The sequence below is a fragment of the Silurus meridionalis genome, chromosome 12 (genome assembly GCF_014805685.1).
Source record: "Silurus meridionalis isolate SWU-2019-XX chromosome 12, ASM1480568v1, whole genome shotgun sequence".
NCBI lineage: Eukaryota > Metazoa > Chordata > Actinopteri > Siluriformes > Siluridae > Silurus > Silurus meridionalis.
Window position 1 is genome coordinate 8,462,363 of NC_060895.1, and position 16,306 is coordinate 8,478,668.

At 38.8% G+C, this 16,306-nt stretch overlaps 1 protein-coding gene across 5 annotated transcripts in view; it reads right to left on the reverse strand.

The window, feature by feature from the left end:
• Positions 1 to 16,306, reverse strand: part of ncam1b (neural cell adhesion molecule 1b) — a 121,084-nt gene that overhangs the window by 26,527 nt on the left and 78,251 nt on the right. For all 5 annotated transcript variants that reach the window (XM_046862758.1, XM_046862757.1, XM_046862756.1 and 2 more), the window contains 4 exons: positions 9,017 to 9,204; positions 8,710 to 8,806; positions 8,317 to 8,487; positions 1,919 to 2,044 (listed from right to left, as the gene is read on the reverse strand). In XM_046862758.1, the coding sequence (XP_046718714.1) occupies positions 1,919 to 2,044; positions 8,317 to 8,487; positions 8,710 to 8,806; positions 9,017 to 9,204 (582 nt within the window). The remainder of the gene's footprint in view (positions 1 to 1,918; positions 2,045 to 8,316; positions 8,488 to 8,709; positions 8,807 to 9,016; positions 9,205 to 16,306) is intronic.

Genomic DNA, 16,306 nt, shown 5'->3' on the forward strand with positions numbered 1-16,306 from the left:
TGATCCACCATCCCTACTGTGAAGCATGGGGGTGGTAACATCATGCTTTGGGGGTGTTTTTCTGCACATGGGACAGGGCGACTGCACTGTATTAAGGAGAGGATGACCGGGGCCATGTATTGCGAGATTTTGGGGAACAACCTCCTTCCCTCGGTTAGAGCATTGAAGATGGGTCGAGGCTGGGTCTTCCAACATGACAATGACCCGAAACACACAGCCAGGATAACCAAGGAGTGGCTCTGTAAGAAGCATATCAAGGTTCTGGCATGGCCTAGCCAGTCTCCAGACCTAAACCCAATAGAAAATCTTTGGAGGGAGCTCAAACTCCGTGTTTCTCAGCGACAGGCCAGAAACCTGACTGATCTATCTGTGTAGAGGAGTGGGTCAAAATCCCTCCTGCAGTGTGTGCAAACCTGGTGAAAAACTACAGGAAAAGTTTGACCTCTGTAATTGCAAAAAAAGGCTACTGTACCAAATATTAACATTGACTTTCTCAGGTGTTCAAATACTTATTTGCAGCTGTATCATACAAATAAATAGTTAAAAAATTACACATTGTGATTTCTGGATTTTTTTTTTAGATTATGTCTCTCACAGTGGACATGCACCTACGATGACAATTTCAGACCCCTCCATGATTTCTAAGTGGGAGAACTTGCAAAATAGCAGGGTGTTCAAATACTTATTTTCCTCACTCTATCTATCTATCTATCTATCTATCTATCTATCTATCTATCTATCTATCTATCTATCTATCTATCTATCTATCTATCTATCTATCTATCTATCTATCTATCTATCTATCACATAGATTTGACTAAATAATGTCAACTTCTGCGTTTTCCATACTTGTGTGTATCATCAAATGTAAATCTGGTGATTTATGCATGGCTGGCATTTACCATCATATCAGGATTTACAACCTTTTTTAAACTGATTAATGAGACCCATAATTGGTGTACTAAAGTGAGAATTTTTAAATTTAGGGTCTATAACAAGGCACAAAATAGTTTACGAGATGCATCGTCTATTACATGAAGATCTCTCCTCAACGATGGAGATGATTTTCAAAACATATCAGTGGAAGGAGCAATAATCTTTCTTAATTTGGCATACACTCTGATCCTACACAAAAAGCATTTTATTTTATTTATTCATTTTTTTGTAACTCCAAAATCCTTGTCTGTGTGCAACTCCCAAATTATTCTAGGGTCAATATGGGTTCCCCTTTGGATTTTCCACTTTCCTTGCACATCTTCAAATGCAGTAGATGTTTAATGTAAATGGTTGAACGTGTATGTATGTGCGCATGGTCCTCCTTTCAAGGTATGTTTCTCCCTGTTGTAACATTTACAGTACATTTTTATCCTGAGCGATTTATAAATTGCTCCATCAATATATTCAATATATAATACTGGTTCATTAAGACACAGGCAAACATCTAAAACTCTGTTGGGAGAAAAATAGCCAGAGAGCAATCCACCAAGACACGGATCCACCAAGACCTTGACCTTACTGAAGATAAATCAATGAACTTGTACTTTTGATTGTACTTTAGTCTCTGTATTGTAATTTAAGCTGGTTTTGGTGTTTAGTTGTTTGTCCCAATGGCCATTATCTGATATGCTTGTTTCTGAACCATGCTGCTAAGCAAATTTCCCATGTGAACCATAAAAAAAACTGGCTCATATCATCAAGTCTGGCACTTCTACATCTAAAGCACAGACGAAGAGTGTAGTATGAATCTCGTGCTCGAGCATTCTAATTAGTGTGAGAAACTTGCTGCTCTGAAAGCCGTCCCACTGAGACTCGATGTCGACTTGCCGCTTCCCGCAGCCGGGGTGCATTTTAAAGTGACGATGGAACATCTTGAGCTTAATAGAAAGCAGGAAATAGCATGGAAAGCGACACTACTCACGAACAGGCTCTGTCTTGAAGGCGACCAAAGAGCTGCTCTCGCCTTCTCCTTTGCCGTTGATAGCAGACATCTTGACTTCGTACTTCGTGTCTGGTTTTAAGCCCGTGATTGTGACCGCTTTCAGCCCTACAGGAACAAATTGGATTTCGGGTTAACAAAAACATCAAGCAAAGACAAAGTAATCGAGTGTCAAGATAAGAGTCACCTCATAAAACATAATCAACGACTTTAAGATGTTACAGCACGTACTACTTCGCCTCGTAGTAGTAGAGATTCTAGAATGCAAATAGAAGCTCGGTAATCAATAATCATCTTCATAAAGTCATTGCCTCGCATGCGTTATTTTTCATCGATCATGCTCCGAGCTTCTTTGTTTTGTTCCTTGAGCAGCGATTCCATATGATGATTAGGGGAACCTCTCAAAGGAGCTGAACATCTTAGCCTACTGGCGATCACTCAAACTGTAATGAACATGACTGACAGCTCAAACTTGACATCTTAATATATCTATGACAGTCAAATAATGGACTGGAAACTAAATTAACTTTTGGATGGTTTTATCATTGAATTAAAACAAATGTTAAATAAGTGGCAAGTTTAAAGTTATGTATGATTATTTGTGGGTTTTTTATTTATTTTATTTATAGATCTAGATACACTTTACGAGCACAAGTATTGAGACACCTGACTTTTCAAGCCGTATGCAGTTCTTCCTCAAACTGTTCAGACAAATTTGGAGGTACACAATTGATTAGGATGTATAGAGGAGGACCAAACCTGGACCTAAGTGACAATGCCCCTGTGAACAAAGCTAGTTCCATAAAGATATGGTTTACATGGGTCAGAGTGGACAATCTGCCCTGAATGAACACAAATCTCCACAAGAACACACCTAGATGAAGTGGAGCATCTTATGGTCAGGTGTCAACAAACGTTTGTCTATATAGTGTATCTATCTGTCATGTTCTTCAATCGAATGAAACTAGTTAGCTGGTAAACAATACTTATTTTGGAGAGGGATTTTGATACTCTTACATACAGAGAGGAAAATAAGTATTTGAACACCCTGCTGTTTTGCAAGTTTTCCCACTTAGAAATCATGGAGGGGTCTGAAATTGTCATCTTCGGTGCATGTCCACTGTGAGAGACATAATAAAAAATAAAAATAAAATCCAAAAATCACAATGTATGATTTTTAACTACAGTGGAACCGGGTTATCTCGCCCTCGGTTACCTCGACAACCCTATTAAGTCGACGTTTTTGAAGTGGAACCGCCAAATTCTCGCTTTGTCTACGCATTTTTTATCGGTTATGTCGCCTTTTTTTATGTCGCCGAACCCTAATATCTCGAGCACAAGGGGGGGAAAATTAGAAATTTTAACGTCAGTTATGTCGATCGGCGCTGTGCAGCCGCAGAAGAACTCGCGAAAGTGGCGGAAAAATCAAACCTTACAGATACTACAGGTGTTGTATTGTATACTGGTGAATCTCTGCTGTTAGTAAGTGCACATATGCATTTTTTTGTTAAATGTTATGCGATGAAGGGGAGCGCGGCGCTCCCGGCTTCAACTCCTTACCGAGCGAGCAGGGTAAGGAGCACGGCTCTCTCGGTAAGGAGTTGAAGCCGGGAGCTTCAGAGAAAGCGGCCGAGAAAGCACCTGCCATGCCCCCTTCGGCCGTTCACGTTTGAGACTTCTGTCCCTCGTTTTTGGTTTCGGGTTCGGTTTTGGATCTTCCGGTTTTTCCGGCTTCGCGCCGTGCCGGTCGCGGTATTTTTAATTTCCTATTTTTCCATTTACAAACTCTCTCTCTCTCTCTCTCTCTCTCTCTCTCGCTCGGCTTATCTCCCCTCGGCATCGCGGACGTAAGTTTTTCGGACACTTTGTTTTGTGTGTTTGTGCGGATTACTTCAGCCTGATGGTCATAAGTTTTCAGAAACTTAGTTACTGTTTATTTTCTTTTTTCCACATGTGGACTAAATGTGAGACGGCACTGTGCAGCCGCAGAAGAACTCGCGAAAGTGGCGGAAAAATCAAACCTTACAGATACTACAGGTGTTGTATTGTATACTGGTGAATCTCTGCTGTTAGTAAGTGCACATATGCATTTTTTGTTAAATGCAACTCCTTACCGAGCGAGCAGGGTAAGGAGCACGGCTCTCGGTAAGGAGTTGAAGCCGGAGCTTCAGAGAAAGCGGCCGAAAGCACCTGCCATGCCCCTTCGGCCGCTCACGCTTGAGACTTCTGTCCCTCGCTTTTGGTTTCGGGTTCGGTTTTGGATCTTCCGGTTTTTCCGGCTTCGCGCCGTGCCGGTCGCGGTATTTTTAATTTCCTATTTTTCCATTTACAAACTCTCTCTCTCTCGCTCGGCTTATCTCCCCTCGGCATCGCGGACGTAAGTTTTTCGGACACTTTGTTTTGTGTGTTTGTGCGGATTACTTCAGCCTGATGGTCATAAGTTTTCAGAAACTTAGTTACTGTTTATTTTCTTTTTTCCACATGTGGACTAAATGTGAGACGGCACTGTGCAGCCGCAGAAGAACTCGCGAAAGTGGCGGAAAAATCAAACCTTACAGATACTACAGGTGTTGTATTGTATACTGGTAAATCTCTGCTGTTAGTAGGTGCACTTATGCCTTTTGTTGTTAACAAACGTATGTACATTTTTATAGCATGCCTTCATCAAACAAATCGCGGCAACGCTGTTGTGTAAAAAACCCTCCAGAAACACGTGCATGCACATTCTCATTTATTAACGCACATCATGTACATAAAGAAATTTCAACACGTTAATATATTGCCGCCATATTGTTTTCGTTTATCTCGATCATCGGTTACCTTGATGCTTTTTGGCGTCCCCCTAGGACATCGACATAACCGGGTTCCACTGTATTTATTTGTATGATACAGCTGCAAATAAGTATTTGAACACCTGATCCTTCACAGTAGGGATGGTGTTCTTGGGATGGTACTCATCATTCTTCTTCCTACAAACACGTTTAGTCCAATGATGACCCAAAAGTTCTATTTTGGTCTCATCTGACCACATGACTTTCTCCTATGACTTCTCTGGATCATCCAAATGGTCATTGGCAAACTTAAGACGTGTCTGGACATGTGCTGGTTTAAGCAGGGGAACCTTCCGTGCCATGCATGATTTCAAACCATGACGTCTTAGTGTATTACCAACAGTAACCTTGGAAACGGTGGTCCCAGCTCTTTTCAGGTCATTGACCAGCTCCTCCCATGTAGTTCTGGGCTGATTTCTTACCTTCCTTAGGATCACTGAGACCCCACGAGGTGAGATCTTGCATGGAGCCCCAGTCCGAGGGAGATTGACAGTCATGTTTAGCTTCTTCCATTTTCTAATGATTGCTCCAACAGTGGACCTTTTTCACCAAGCTGCTTGGCAATTTCCCCGTAGCCCTTTCCAGCCTTGTGGAGGTGTACAATTTTGTCTCTAGTGTCTTTGGACAGCTCTTTGGTCTTGGCCATGTTAGTAGTTGGATTCTTACTGATTGTATGGGGTGGACAGGTGTCTTTATGCAGCTAACAACCTCAAACAGGTGCATCTAATTTAGGATAATAAATGTAGTGGAGGTGGACATTTTAAAGGCAGACTAACAGGTCTTTGAGGGTCAGAATTCTATCTGATAGACAGGTGTTCAAATACTTATTTGCAGCTGTATCATACAAATAAATAGTTTAAAAATCATATATTGTGATTTCTGGATTTTTTTAGATTATGTCTCTCACAGTAGACATGCACCTACGATGACAATTTCAGACCCTCCATGATTTCTAAGGGGAGAACTTGCAAAATAGCAGGGTGTTCAAATACTTATTTGCAGCTGTATCATACAAATAAATAGTTTAAAAATCATATATTGTGATTTCTGGATTTTTTTAGATTATGTCTCTCACAGTAGACATGCACCTACGATGACAATTTCAGACCCTCCATGATTTCTAAGGGGAGAACTTGCAAAATAGCAGGGTGTTCAAATACTTATTTGCAGCTGTATCATACAAATAAATAGTTTAAAAATCATATATTGTGATTTCTGGATTTTTTTTTAGATTATGTCTCTCACAGTAGACATGCACCTACGATGACAATTTCAGACCCCTCCATGATTTCTAAGGGGGAGAACTTGCAAAATAGCAGGGTGTTCAAATACTTATTTTCCTCACTGTATAAAGAAAGGCTAAGAATTACACAGAAGAACCTTAATATACTAGACAGACAGAAGAAAAAGCAAAAAAAGCCAAAACACACATACTGCACAGTACCGTATATACTGCGATAACAGACTTGTGTGCTTTCCCTTTTTTATTTATCGCCACTGTTGCCAAACAAAGCGACTGTCATTGAGACAGAATATTTTTTTAATTCCTAGCAGAATCTAGAAGTAAGCACACAATGTTTTTATTGGTTTATAAAAAAAAAGAAGAAGAAAAAAATGGGGATAGAAGAAAGAAAACAAGGTTTGGGATCAATCTAATATTAGACCCTCAGTGAAGAAGAATCCCATCGCCTGCACACAGAGCAAAAGTAAGGTATTCTACAATAACAGCATACTTCACATCAATAGAAGATGCATTTGAAAAAACATTTCAGGCAGTCTGGACAAAAAACAATAAATCGATGCTAATGCTATAAATTGCTTTCTAGTTGGGAGACCAATAATACACACCAGTAGCGCCAAAATAGCATAAATTTAATTTTCATCTGATTTAGTGGGCAAAAGTGGCTCTATTTTTATACCATTCACAATAATAATTTCAAAAGTTAATTAAAACATGAATTTGCTGTACCAGAATATAGATATATATATAACATTTTAAAAAATCTATTTTTTTTTAATAAAGTAAATATTCTGTAATTCGTTCTCGTTTAGATTGCCAGGATATTTGACTGGGTAATTCAAATAGTTGCAGGTCAAGAAAGGAGTTTAACAAGTCATGGCAAATAATCTCAATGAAGAAATCAAAGCTTTGCAAGTCATTCCATCAGTATTTAGCAGTAATTTATCTGGTTAAAAATAATCATTTAATCACAGTGAGTAGTAATATGTTTTAGGTAGTACAATTTTCATACTATAATTATTATAATAGCAAATCCTTTTAATTGCTTTTAGCCACCAACAGCTTTAGATCCAGTGAAAGTCATGGTTGGGGAATGTGGAGCAATAGAAAAAGATTTAACAAAACACATAAAAAAATACTTTGAAATTGACTATTTGTTGAATAATTATAAACTCCACTTAGACTCCAGATGAATTTATAACTCAAGAAACAAAGTATGATGAAGTTATTGCAGTAATTTAACAAAACAAATCCTGTAAACAAGCATCAAAATTTATGTGTTCGTTCTATTTTCTGTAATAATATATAAATGTGTCTACACACCATTTTTCATCACACAGAAATTCTAATACAATCACAGTCAAAAATCTTTTGTTGTTTAGGAAAAAATCCAGCTTCTCGATGGCTGGCTAAAAAGACTTGAATGTACTTGTACACTCCCCATTTATTCAACTGGGTGGTATTTTTTTCAAATGGCAGAACAAATCGGCAGTTTTTAGAGATTTTATCAGCGACTTATTTAGCATTTCGGGTTTAAATGTGTGTGATCAGACTTTAGATGCCTGAAATATCTGCACATGCCGGCAGCTTTGTGGCATTTCTTCGGAACAACGTCATTAAGAGCAGATGAGCCACTACATCTTCAATTTCACTCTCTGGCCTCTTTCTGCTCACCGTCTTTTCTTAGCTTGCTAGGAAAGCAATTCAGGATGCAGCCTGATTAGTTTTACATAATCCAGATGTGTCTGGTAGCCATTTCAAGTTAAACAGGAAAACAGAAGCAAAAGTTTATTGCCGGTGAATGGGTCTTAAAATGCGATTAATGTAAATGACCCTGAAAAAGCGCTGACCCCCCAAACATTCTTACTTAACTTCATTAAATAAATGTTTCTGAACACTTCACAATATCAATGACTGTATTTTCTTTCCCTTCGCTAACTAACACGTTTTCCTAATCCATTTAGTGTACCGACAGAAAATCCCAGTGAATTGGCAGTTACTTCACACAATTAAAGAAATTAAACCTGTGATTTGATTCACATTCGAAACTATTGTCAGAGCTGTTAATGTATCAAATTAATAAACACGTTCTGACAAATCAGATTAGAAAATTCAATAGTGATGTGGTGATAAATAATTTTATAAAACACTCATAGAACATTGTATTGCAGCTTCACTCTGGGCAATACCCAATCCCAGCTATAGAATGCATCGCAGAGCAATTAGAAGCCTAAAGCAAGCTGCAGTGGCTTCACAGTGGCTACTGATGATGATGATGGTAGTGTAAATATGGTGAACATTTGACATACCGTCTCGGACTTCATAGACACGCTGGACCCAGTTGTTTTTACTCGTTGCTCTCCACTCGGCACGGTACTTGAGCACGGGAACTCCTCCAGAAGAATCAGGTTCATCAAACTGCACCTCGGCCGTGCTGGAGTAGGGTTTCACCTCGGTGAGAATGGGAGCCGAGGGAACGTCTACAACACAGAGAGCAAAACACAACTGCCTACGGTCAAGCACATCGTAACCATCAATTTAGGACACTTAAAATACACTTCCTGAGAGATGCAAACAGAGAAACTGTAAGCAAACGAAGAAGTAAAAACAAACGATGGAACAATCTGTAACCATTTAAAGACCCCGTGTGGGAAACACAGAAGTTCATTGTAAAGGTCATGTCAAAGAGAGAACAGACGGACCAGCCTGAATCAGGATGAATTCTTTGGACTCGGTCCCGATCTCATTAGATGCAGTGCAGTTGTAGCTGCCAAAGTCGTTCTGGGAGTCCGGGTTAACCTGTGGTGGATTAAGAGCGCATGCATTAACCTTAGGGATCCTAATCAGCCGTTCCATTACCTATATTTACGGCTCACTATGTGCATTCTGTGTTCAATAATTCATCGGCGATGCCGCCTCCGAGAAAACACAATACAGCCGAGTATAGCATTTATTAAATGTTTTATGTGCAGAGGATTCAGCTTGGTGAAGCAGAGATGTTCCTTTTACCTGCAGATAGCTGGCATTGGGGGTGGTAAAGATTTTGACATTGGTTGAGTTGGCGTTGGGCAGCTGGAGTCCATCTCGCAGCCACATGATAGACACATCACTGGGGTGAGCCAGGATCTCGCAGCTGATGTTGGCAGGATTGCCCTCCCACGTGTAGACTGCTACTGGGCCCAGGATTTTTGGCGCGTCTGGCAGAAACGGAAAAAGAAAACACAGTGGAAATAACCAATGAATGGAGAAAAAAAGAGTCATTTAAATCAAAATGAAAATGAACCATGGGAAATCCTTTGAAATGCTGAATCTTTTATGAGTGGTTATAAATGCAACCCTGTTGTTCTTTTTATTTATTATATTCAGATGTCCTGCCTTAAATATTTAGAAAAAAAAGAATACGAGCATAAATAAGATCATGTTTACTATCCTTAGTAAATATGAAAAATAAATCTGTCCTTGTCACATTCTATCTTTATTTTAGATTTGCATTTGATTTCTAATGCCAAAGCAGAAAGACATCAATAGGGATTCTGGGTAATAAAAATAATATATCCCATTCAAAATTTCACTATATGATTCCACAAAAGAAGTCTGGTGCTCTGGAAAGACTGCAAATTTCCCTGAACTGAAATATGCTACTCTTTTGAGTGGCATGTAGCGTCTGGCTAGTGTCTTTTAGACTTGTAGAATGTAAAATTATTAAAGGATTATACTGTCTGTTTGGTGGATGAACAGACCAAATAATTGTAACGTTAATTCCATTACCGTTACTTCAACAACTTAATTTAAACATTTATCAGTAAACAGTAATCCGTAATAATATAATAGTATAATCCGTAATAATTACTCATATTTCCCTTTTTGTGAGCTAAATTCGCTACAGGCACAAATAAAGTTGCAATCTGCTTACAGCCAAAAGGAAAAAGGAATACAAAAATGTGTATATATATATATATATATATATATATAAAATATTAATTTCAACAAAATTTCATTTTGACAGCAGGTATATTATCACAAGCTGAAATGATTAAGCTGCAGCACATACAGGAGCAATCCCACAACTTAATCAAGACCTGACATTTACTGGGTAAAGAAATTCCACCTATCTAGCATGTTTTTAGACTGAATGATGTATGTTTTTTGCTTGTATGATTGTTAAATTGGCTCCACATCCAGCATAGTTTATGCAGGAAATAATAAATAAACTTTCTTTCGGCGCCTCCCGTCAGGGGTCGCCACAGCGGATCATCCGCATGTTTGATTTGGCACGTTTTTACGCTGGATGCCCTCCCTAACGCAACCCTCCCCATTTATCCGGGCTTGGGACTGGCACTAAGAGTGGCTAGGGTCGGTTCCCTGACCAAGGATTGAACCTGGGCCGCAGCGGTGAGAGCGCCGCATCCTAACCACTAGACCACCAGGGAACCTTAGGAAATTATAATAAATAATGAAGAAAATACATTTCAGCACCGTTTGCGATTAAAGTTGAAGTGTCAAAGTACAATATATCACAGACATAAAGGCTTGATTTAGGCTAGAACCAGTCGTGCAAAGTATTTGAGTAAATGTACTTTGTTACTGTACTTAAGTAATTTAATGTCTACTTTCTAATTTTAAAAACATAAGCAACTTTTAATCCATACTCAACTACCTTTATGATTAAATGGTTGTACTTTTTACTCCACTATATGTTAATTGACAATGCCACCAATTACATTTTACAATCAGTCAGTCAGCTCAAATTTTTATTTATCAATGGAATTCAACTGTTTTTGACTTTTTTCTAACATGTGTTTTGGTGTTGAGGACTAGTGCATCTTTAAATCTATGTTCAAAATGATTGAAATACTCAAGTGTTCAAATCAGATACTTAAAGACTTTTACTCAAGTCAAATTGGATTTGGTGACTTGTACAGGAGTAAGTTTTATTAAGGTATCTAGACTTTTACATAAGTGATTTTCAGGTACTCTTTACACCTCTGGCCAGAACTGCCTTTATTTATCTGTTTGCCAGAATTCACTCACACTGACATCCAACAGGTTTTGCCTGTGCTACACATAAAAGTTGTTAATGCTCCCAAGCTAATACATAAGTCATTTATGTACTTTACTGCTTTGAAATCAAAAGAGAAGGTCAGTGAATCCTCCAGGAAGTAAACAGCAGATGACTACGAGGGCAGGCTAAAGTGAACGGTGGGCGGGAGAGTGTGGGGATCATGTGGCTGAACACATCTGGTCATTCTTAAACATAAAAGCAGACCACACTTGGGAGGCTCTTAAGTACTTTTTTCTCCTCCTCCACCTCCTCATCCTTTTGAAGGGCATGCAGAGGCTTGCAAAGATATCGCAAAATCGTAAAATCAAGCTACTGTGCATGTCATTTGCAAATATGACATGTTGGCGTTCCTCGATCTGCCCCGCGACACCATCACTGCGTCTCAGCATTTCGAAGTCGCGCGATCATATCAGTTAGACTACATTAATACACGATGGGATGTCAACACAAATCTGCAAACAAATACACAGGCAATTATTTGTACAGCATGCGCACCGATTAGCATAAAAGACACAAACAACAATATGCGCAGTGGGAGAATCGACATGTGTTTGCACGCACGATGAAACACTCTTTAAAGAGGTATCAATTGTGGCTTTTTTTTTGTATCGCTCAGTCTGAAATCTTGTTCAACCGAACGCCTTAAATAAAAACTGTTCGCACACCGTGACAAACAAGCCGAAGCCTATTGCTTATTGCATTGTAATTTATAATTCAGGCAAGATGATATCTTGTTTTAAATATGAATAAGGTTTACATTAATTCAGGCATAAAATCCGATTAAACAAATTCTACAACAGCAGCAGATTTTTATCCTTGGCAAAAGTGCCGTATTTTAATTTGCTGTCTGATCAGCTTAGCTATTTATATAAAATCTTCCACTGGGAGTGTGACTCAATATCACACCTTGAAGTGAGTGAAATTTGTCTATACGTAAGATATTGTTAGCTTTTATTGTTTCAATGTGTCCATATACAGTAAACATATGATATGATATGTATGTGAAGCTTGCTAATGTTGCCAAGATTGGAAAAACAGAAGCACAAATTTAATCGAGTTTAAAAGTCGAAAGCGTTAAACCGTAACAGCAAAACCTTTCTTTCATCTAACAATCTTAAAGCAAATCGACCTGGCACAATCCAAACAGCTTTCTACTAACAATTCAGGGGTGAAGCTGGTCAAACTGGTAACTTGGCCAGCTGTTACATCTTACAGTGGCTTACTTATCTGGTAAATAAACTAATTAATAACTTGCTTGAGATTTCTAATGACCCATGCTGGTGTGTTATTTCCTTTATTGACTGCAATGTTGCAGTAGTATTTGGAAATTCATAAATCCTTTCCATCTAATAGAACGTACCAAGTTTGTAAAAAAAAAAAAAGAAAAATTATAATAATCATCTCTTAGGCCAAGCTCAAGCAGCGAATAGTTAATTAATGCAAAATGGGAACTTTAAACTAAATTAAAAGAGAGTTTGATGTTTGACTATGATGTTTGCAGATGATATTGTGAATTGTGGTGAGAGTAGAGAGCAGGTTAAGAAGAGCCTGGAGAGGTGTAGAGAAGGGGAATGAAAGTCAGTAGGAGTAAGACGGAGTACATGTGTGTGAATGAGAGGGAGGGCAGTGGACTGGCGCGGATGCAGGGAGAAAAAGGTGGAGAAGGTGGAGGAGTTCAGGTACCTGGGGTCAACAGTGCAAAGTAATGGAAAGTGTGTTAGAGAAGTGAAGAAAAGAGTGCAGGCAGGGCGGAGTGGGTGGAGAAGAGTGACAGGAGTGATTTGTGATAGAAGGGTATCTTCGAGAGTGAAAGGGAAAGTTTATAGGACTGTGATGAGACCTGCGATGTTGTATGGTTTAGAGACAGTGGCATTAAGTAAAAGACAGGAGGTGGAGCTGGAGGTAGCAGAAGATGCTGAGATTGCCGTTGGGAGTGATGAGGATAGATAAGATTAGAAATTAGTTTATTAGAGGTACAGTGCATGGAGAACTTTTTGAAGACAAGCTGAGGGAGGTGTTATTGAGATGGTTTGGACATGTGCAGAGGAGGGTCATGTGGTATATCGGTAGGAGAATGCTGAGGATGAAGCCAACAGGAAGGAGGAAAAGAGGAAGGCCAAGGAGGGGGTTTATGGATGTGGTGAGGGAAGACATGCAGGTACGGTAGTTGGTTTCAAACAAGCAGATGTAAAGGACAGAGTCGTATAGAGAGAGATGATCTGCTGTGGTGACCCCTAATTGAAGCAGCCAAAAGAAGAAGAAGAAAAGAGAGTTTAGTAGTCAGGTATGTTGTTTGATAAAACAGTCATTGCTCAACATGTGTTTCAATCTAATTTGAAAGAAGCTTATAAATAGAGCTTAGAGCTGATTATTGCCATAAAGGCACCACTTGCAATATGTTCCTATGTTAAGGGATTTTCATATAGAATTCTTTTGCCTATTTACTTTCAAGCAGGCATAGCAATTGGATCTAAATTCGCAAAAAGGCACTCCAAGAATATCTGATATGTGATTTGTTTACTCAGACAGTTATTAGTTGTCATAATAACCACTTTAGAAAAACCCTATATTGACAAAAGTACAGAGACACCAGACCTTTCCAGCTACATGTGGTTCTTTCCTGAACTGTTATCCCAAGGTTATCAAAAGTTGGAGGCACACGATTGCATAGGATGTTTTTGAATGTGGTAACATTAAATGTTCCCTTCACTTGAACTAAATGTTCCAGAGTGATAATGCCCCTTTGCAGCTCTGATCTTAACCCTACTGTACACCTTTGACTGCACCCCAGGCCTCCTTACTCTAGATCAGTACCTCGCTTCACTTAGGCCTCTGAGGCGGAATGAACATAAATGTTCACAATCACACTTTAAAATCTAGTGGAACATCTTCTCAAGGTGAAGGTTACTGTAATAGCAAATGGGCGATAAACGTGAAATAGGATGTTCAAAATGAATACGCATCAGCTGACTACAAGAATCTTGTAGTCAGCTGTCCTCAAACATTTGTCAACTAAAATGCAACATTTGTTAACATGCAATATCTAGAATTTTTTTTACTAGATACATGTTGAACAAGTTTGAGGATCAACAGATTTAGAACTCTGTCTACTCAAATGTCTAAATTGCTTCATACAGATATAATTGTTTTGCTGAAATAACGCAAACGATTAAATATTAATAATAATCATTTATAGATTTTACATATGTAAAAAGCCCTAGTTTTACTTAATAGGCAGTAATTCACACCTTCTTCTCATGAAGCAGAGAGATATTTGCAGAGCGGGGAGCTATCTGGCATGTGTGAAGATTTTTTTTTTTTTTTTTTTTACAATAAAGAAAACAGAGATTATGAAATAAGTAATATTAATTTAGTGTTTTAGGCACAATGAAAGAAAGGTAATGCAAGCAAAACACTCGCACTATGATTCATGGAGCTACTTGCAAAACAATATAGAGGCTATGGATGTGTGATAAGAGGAGTGCACAACCTGCACTTTAAGTAAACGATGTAGAAAAAGACAAAATGATTTTAGCACCAGCCAATAAAGAAAGTACAGTGTGGGTGAATGTACTGCATGGGACCGGGGTTAATTTAACCACTGAAAAAGAAAAAAAATAAACTCCCACACGACCAAATTAAAAACTGTTGAAATCCTGGTGATAAAAATCATTATAGTAAAGGTGTTAAATGCATAATTTTACATTTGATTTAGTATACAAAATGTGGCGTACATTTACTGCCAGTGCATGTCATATCCCACAAGCTAAAGTTATCAAATCTACACAGAAAGTCTCACAAGCAGGAATTTAACGTGAAGAAAATAACATTTCTATTAAAAGAGCTTTGAGGCAGCCATGTCAAGATGAGGAGATTAAAAACCTTAAGCTTTTAAGTTTACTTGATTGTTGAAAAAATATTTAAAGTAATGCATTTCATAAATCTTAAAAAAATGATCTTTAAATCGTTATCATCAAACCAAAGAAACCATATTCTTCTATGAATGCTTCATGATGTCCTAAAAGTCCCTAATGGTGCCTAGTAGATACCAAAGATGTTCCATTGGCCATTAATGCTATCCATTAAGTATAAAATCATACCAACAGAAGGCAACAAATTACCAATAGTGACCACAGGGACCATTTATAGTTTCCATTATAGACATTAAAAGCATTACAAATATGGCTTTCTATTGTTATATTCAGCAGAGATTGTAAGTTGCGCAGTTAAATTAATTTGCAAGTCATCAAGCCAGTTTGCGAGTAAATGTTTTGAAGAAGTTAACATAATGTAGCAAAAGAGCAGCATATGGATTGTGTTTGGTACGCTTTTTTGCTAAAAAAAAACAACCAAAAAAACACATAGAGGGTAATTCAGATGACAATACTAAACATATTGGAGTGGTTATAATGACAATTTGCAGAATATACACAGCAATCAGTCACTTATCACACTTTCCCCATTCTTACCTGTACATGACAAAAAATATATATACAGTGGAACCCGGTTATGTCACCGGCCTAGGGGATGCCAAAAAGCGTTGAGATAACCGATGATCGAGATAAACGAAAACCAATATGGCGACAATATATTAACGTGCTTAAAATTTCTTTATGTACATGACGTTAATAAATGAGAATGTGCATGCACGTGTTTTTGGAGGTGTTTTTACACAACAGCGTTCCCGCGATTTGTTTGATTAGTCATGCGGATCGAGATGACCTGTAATGCGGATAAGGAGGCGGAAGCCGAAGTAAACGCAAACAAAGTTTATTGAGAATACTCAGGAGATAATCCACCAATACAGTAATACAGCAAAGCAGTAATATCCAGTGGAAGTTCTGTGAAAGCAGAGACAGTTTGTGTAGAGAATCCACGGATCCACGCTATGGAAAGCGCAGCGCAGGGCAGCAACGGATAAACATGGTGCAGACAGCGTGAACATGGAAAACAGCAGGATCGGGGTAATCCGGGGTGCCGTTGAGAGAATGCGGAGTCCGAGAAGAAGGGTACGTAGCGGGATATGTATACGCGATTACACAGACCGCCATTAAACAAATACGATTATGCACAAACAATAACGGACCGCGAGTGTGTGGAGGTGAGGGGCTTAAATAGGAGATGGGATGAGTGAGTGAATGAGAGTCAGGTGTGTGTGATCAGCCTGAGTGCGAGGAGCTCGCCCGCACGGAGAAGAAGCAGGGTGCTTCAGGGAATGCCGCCACCGAAGGGGGCGT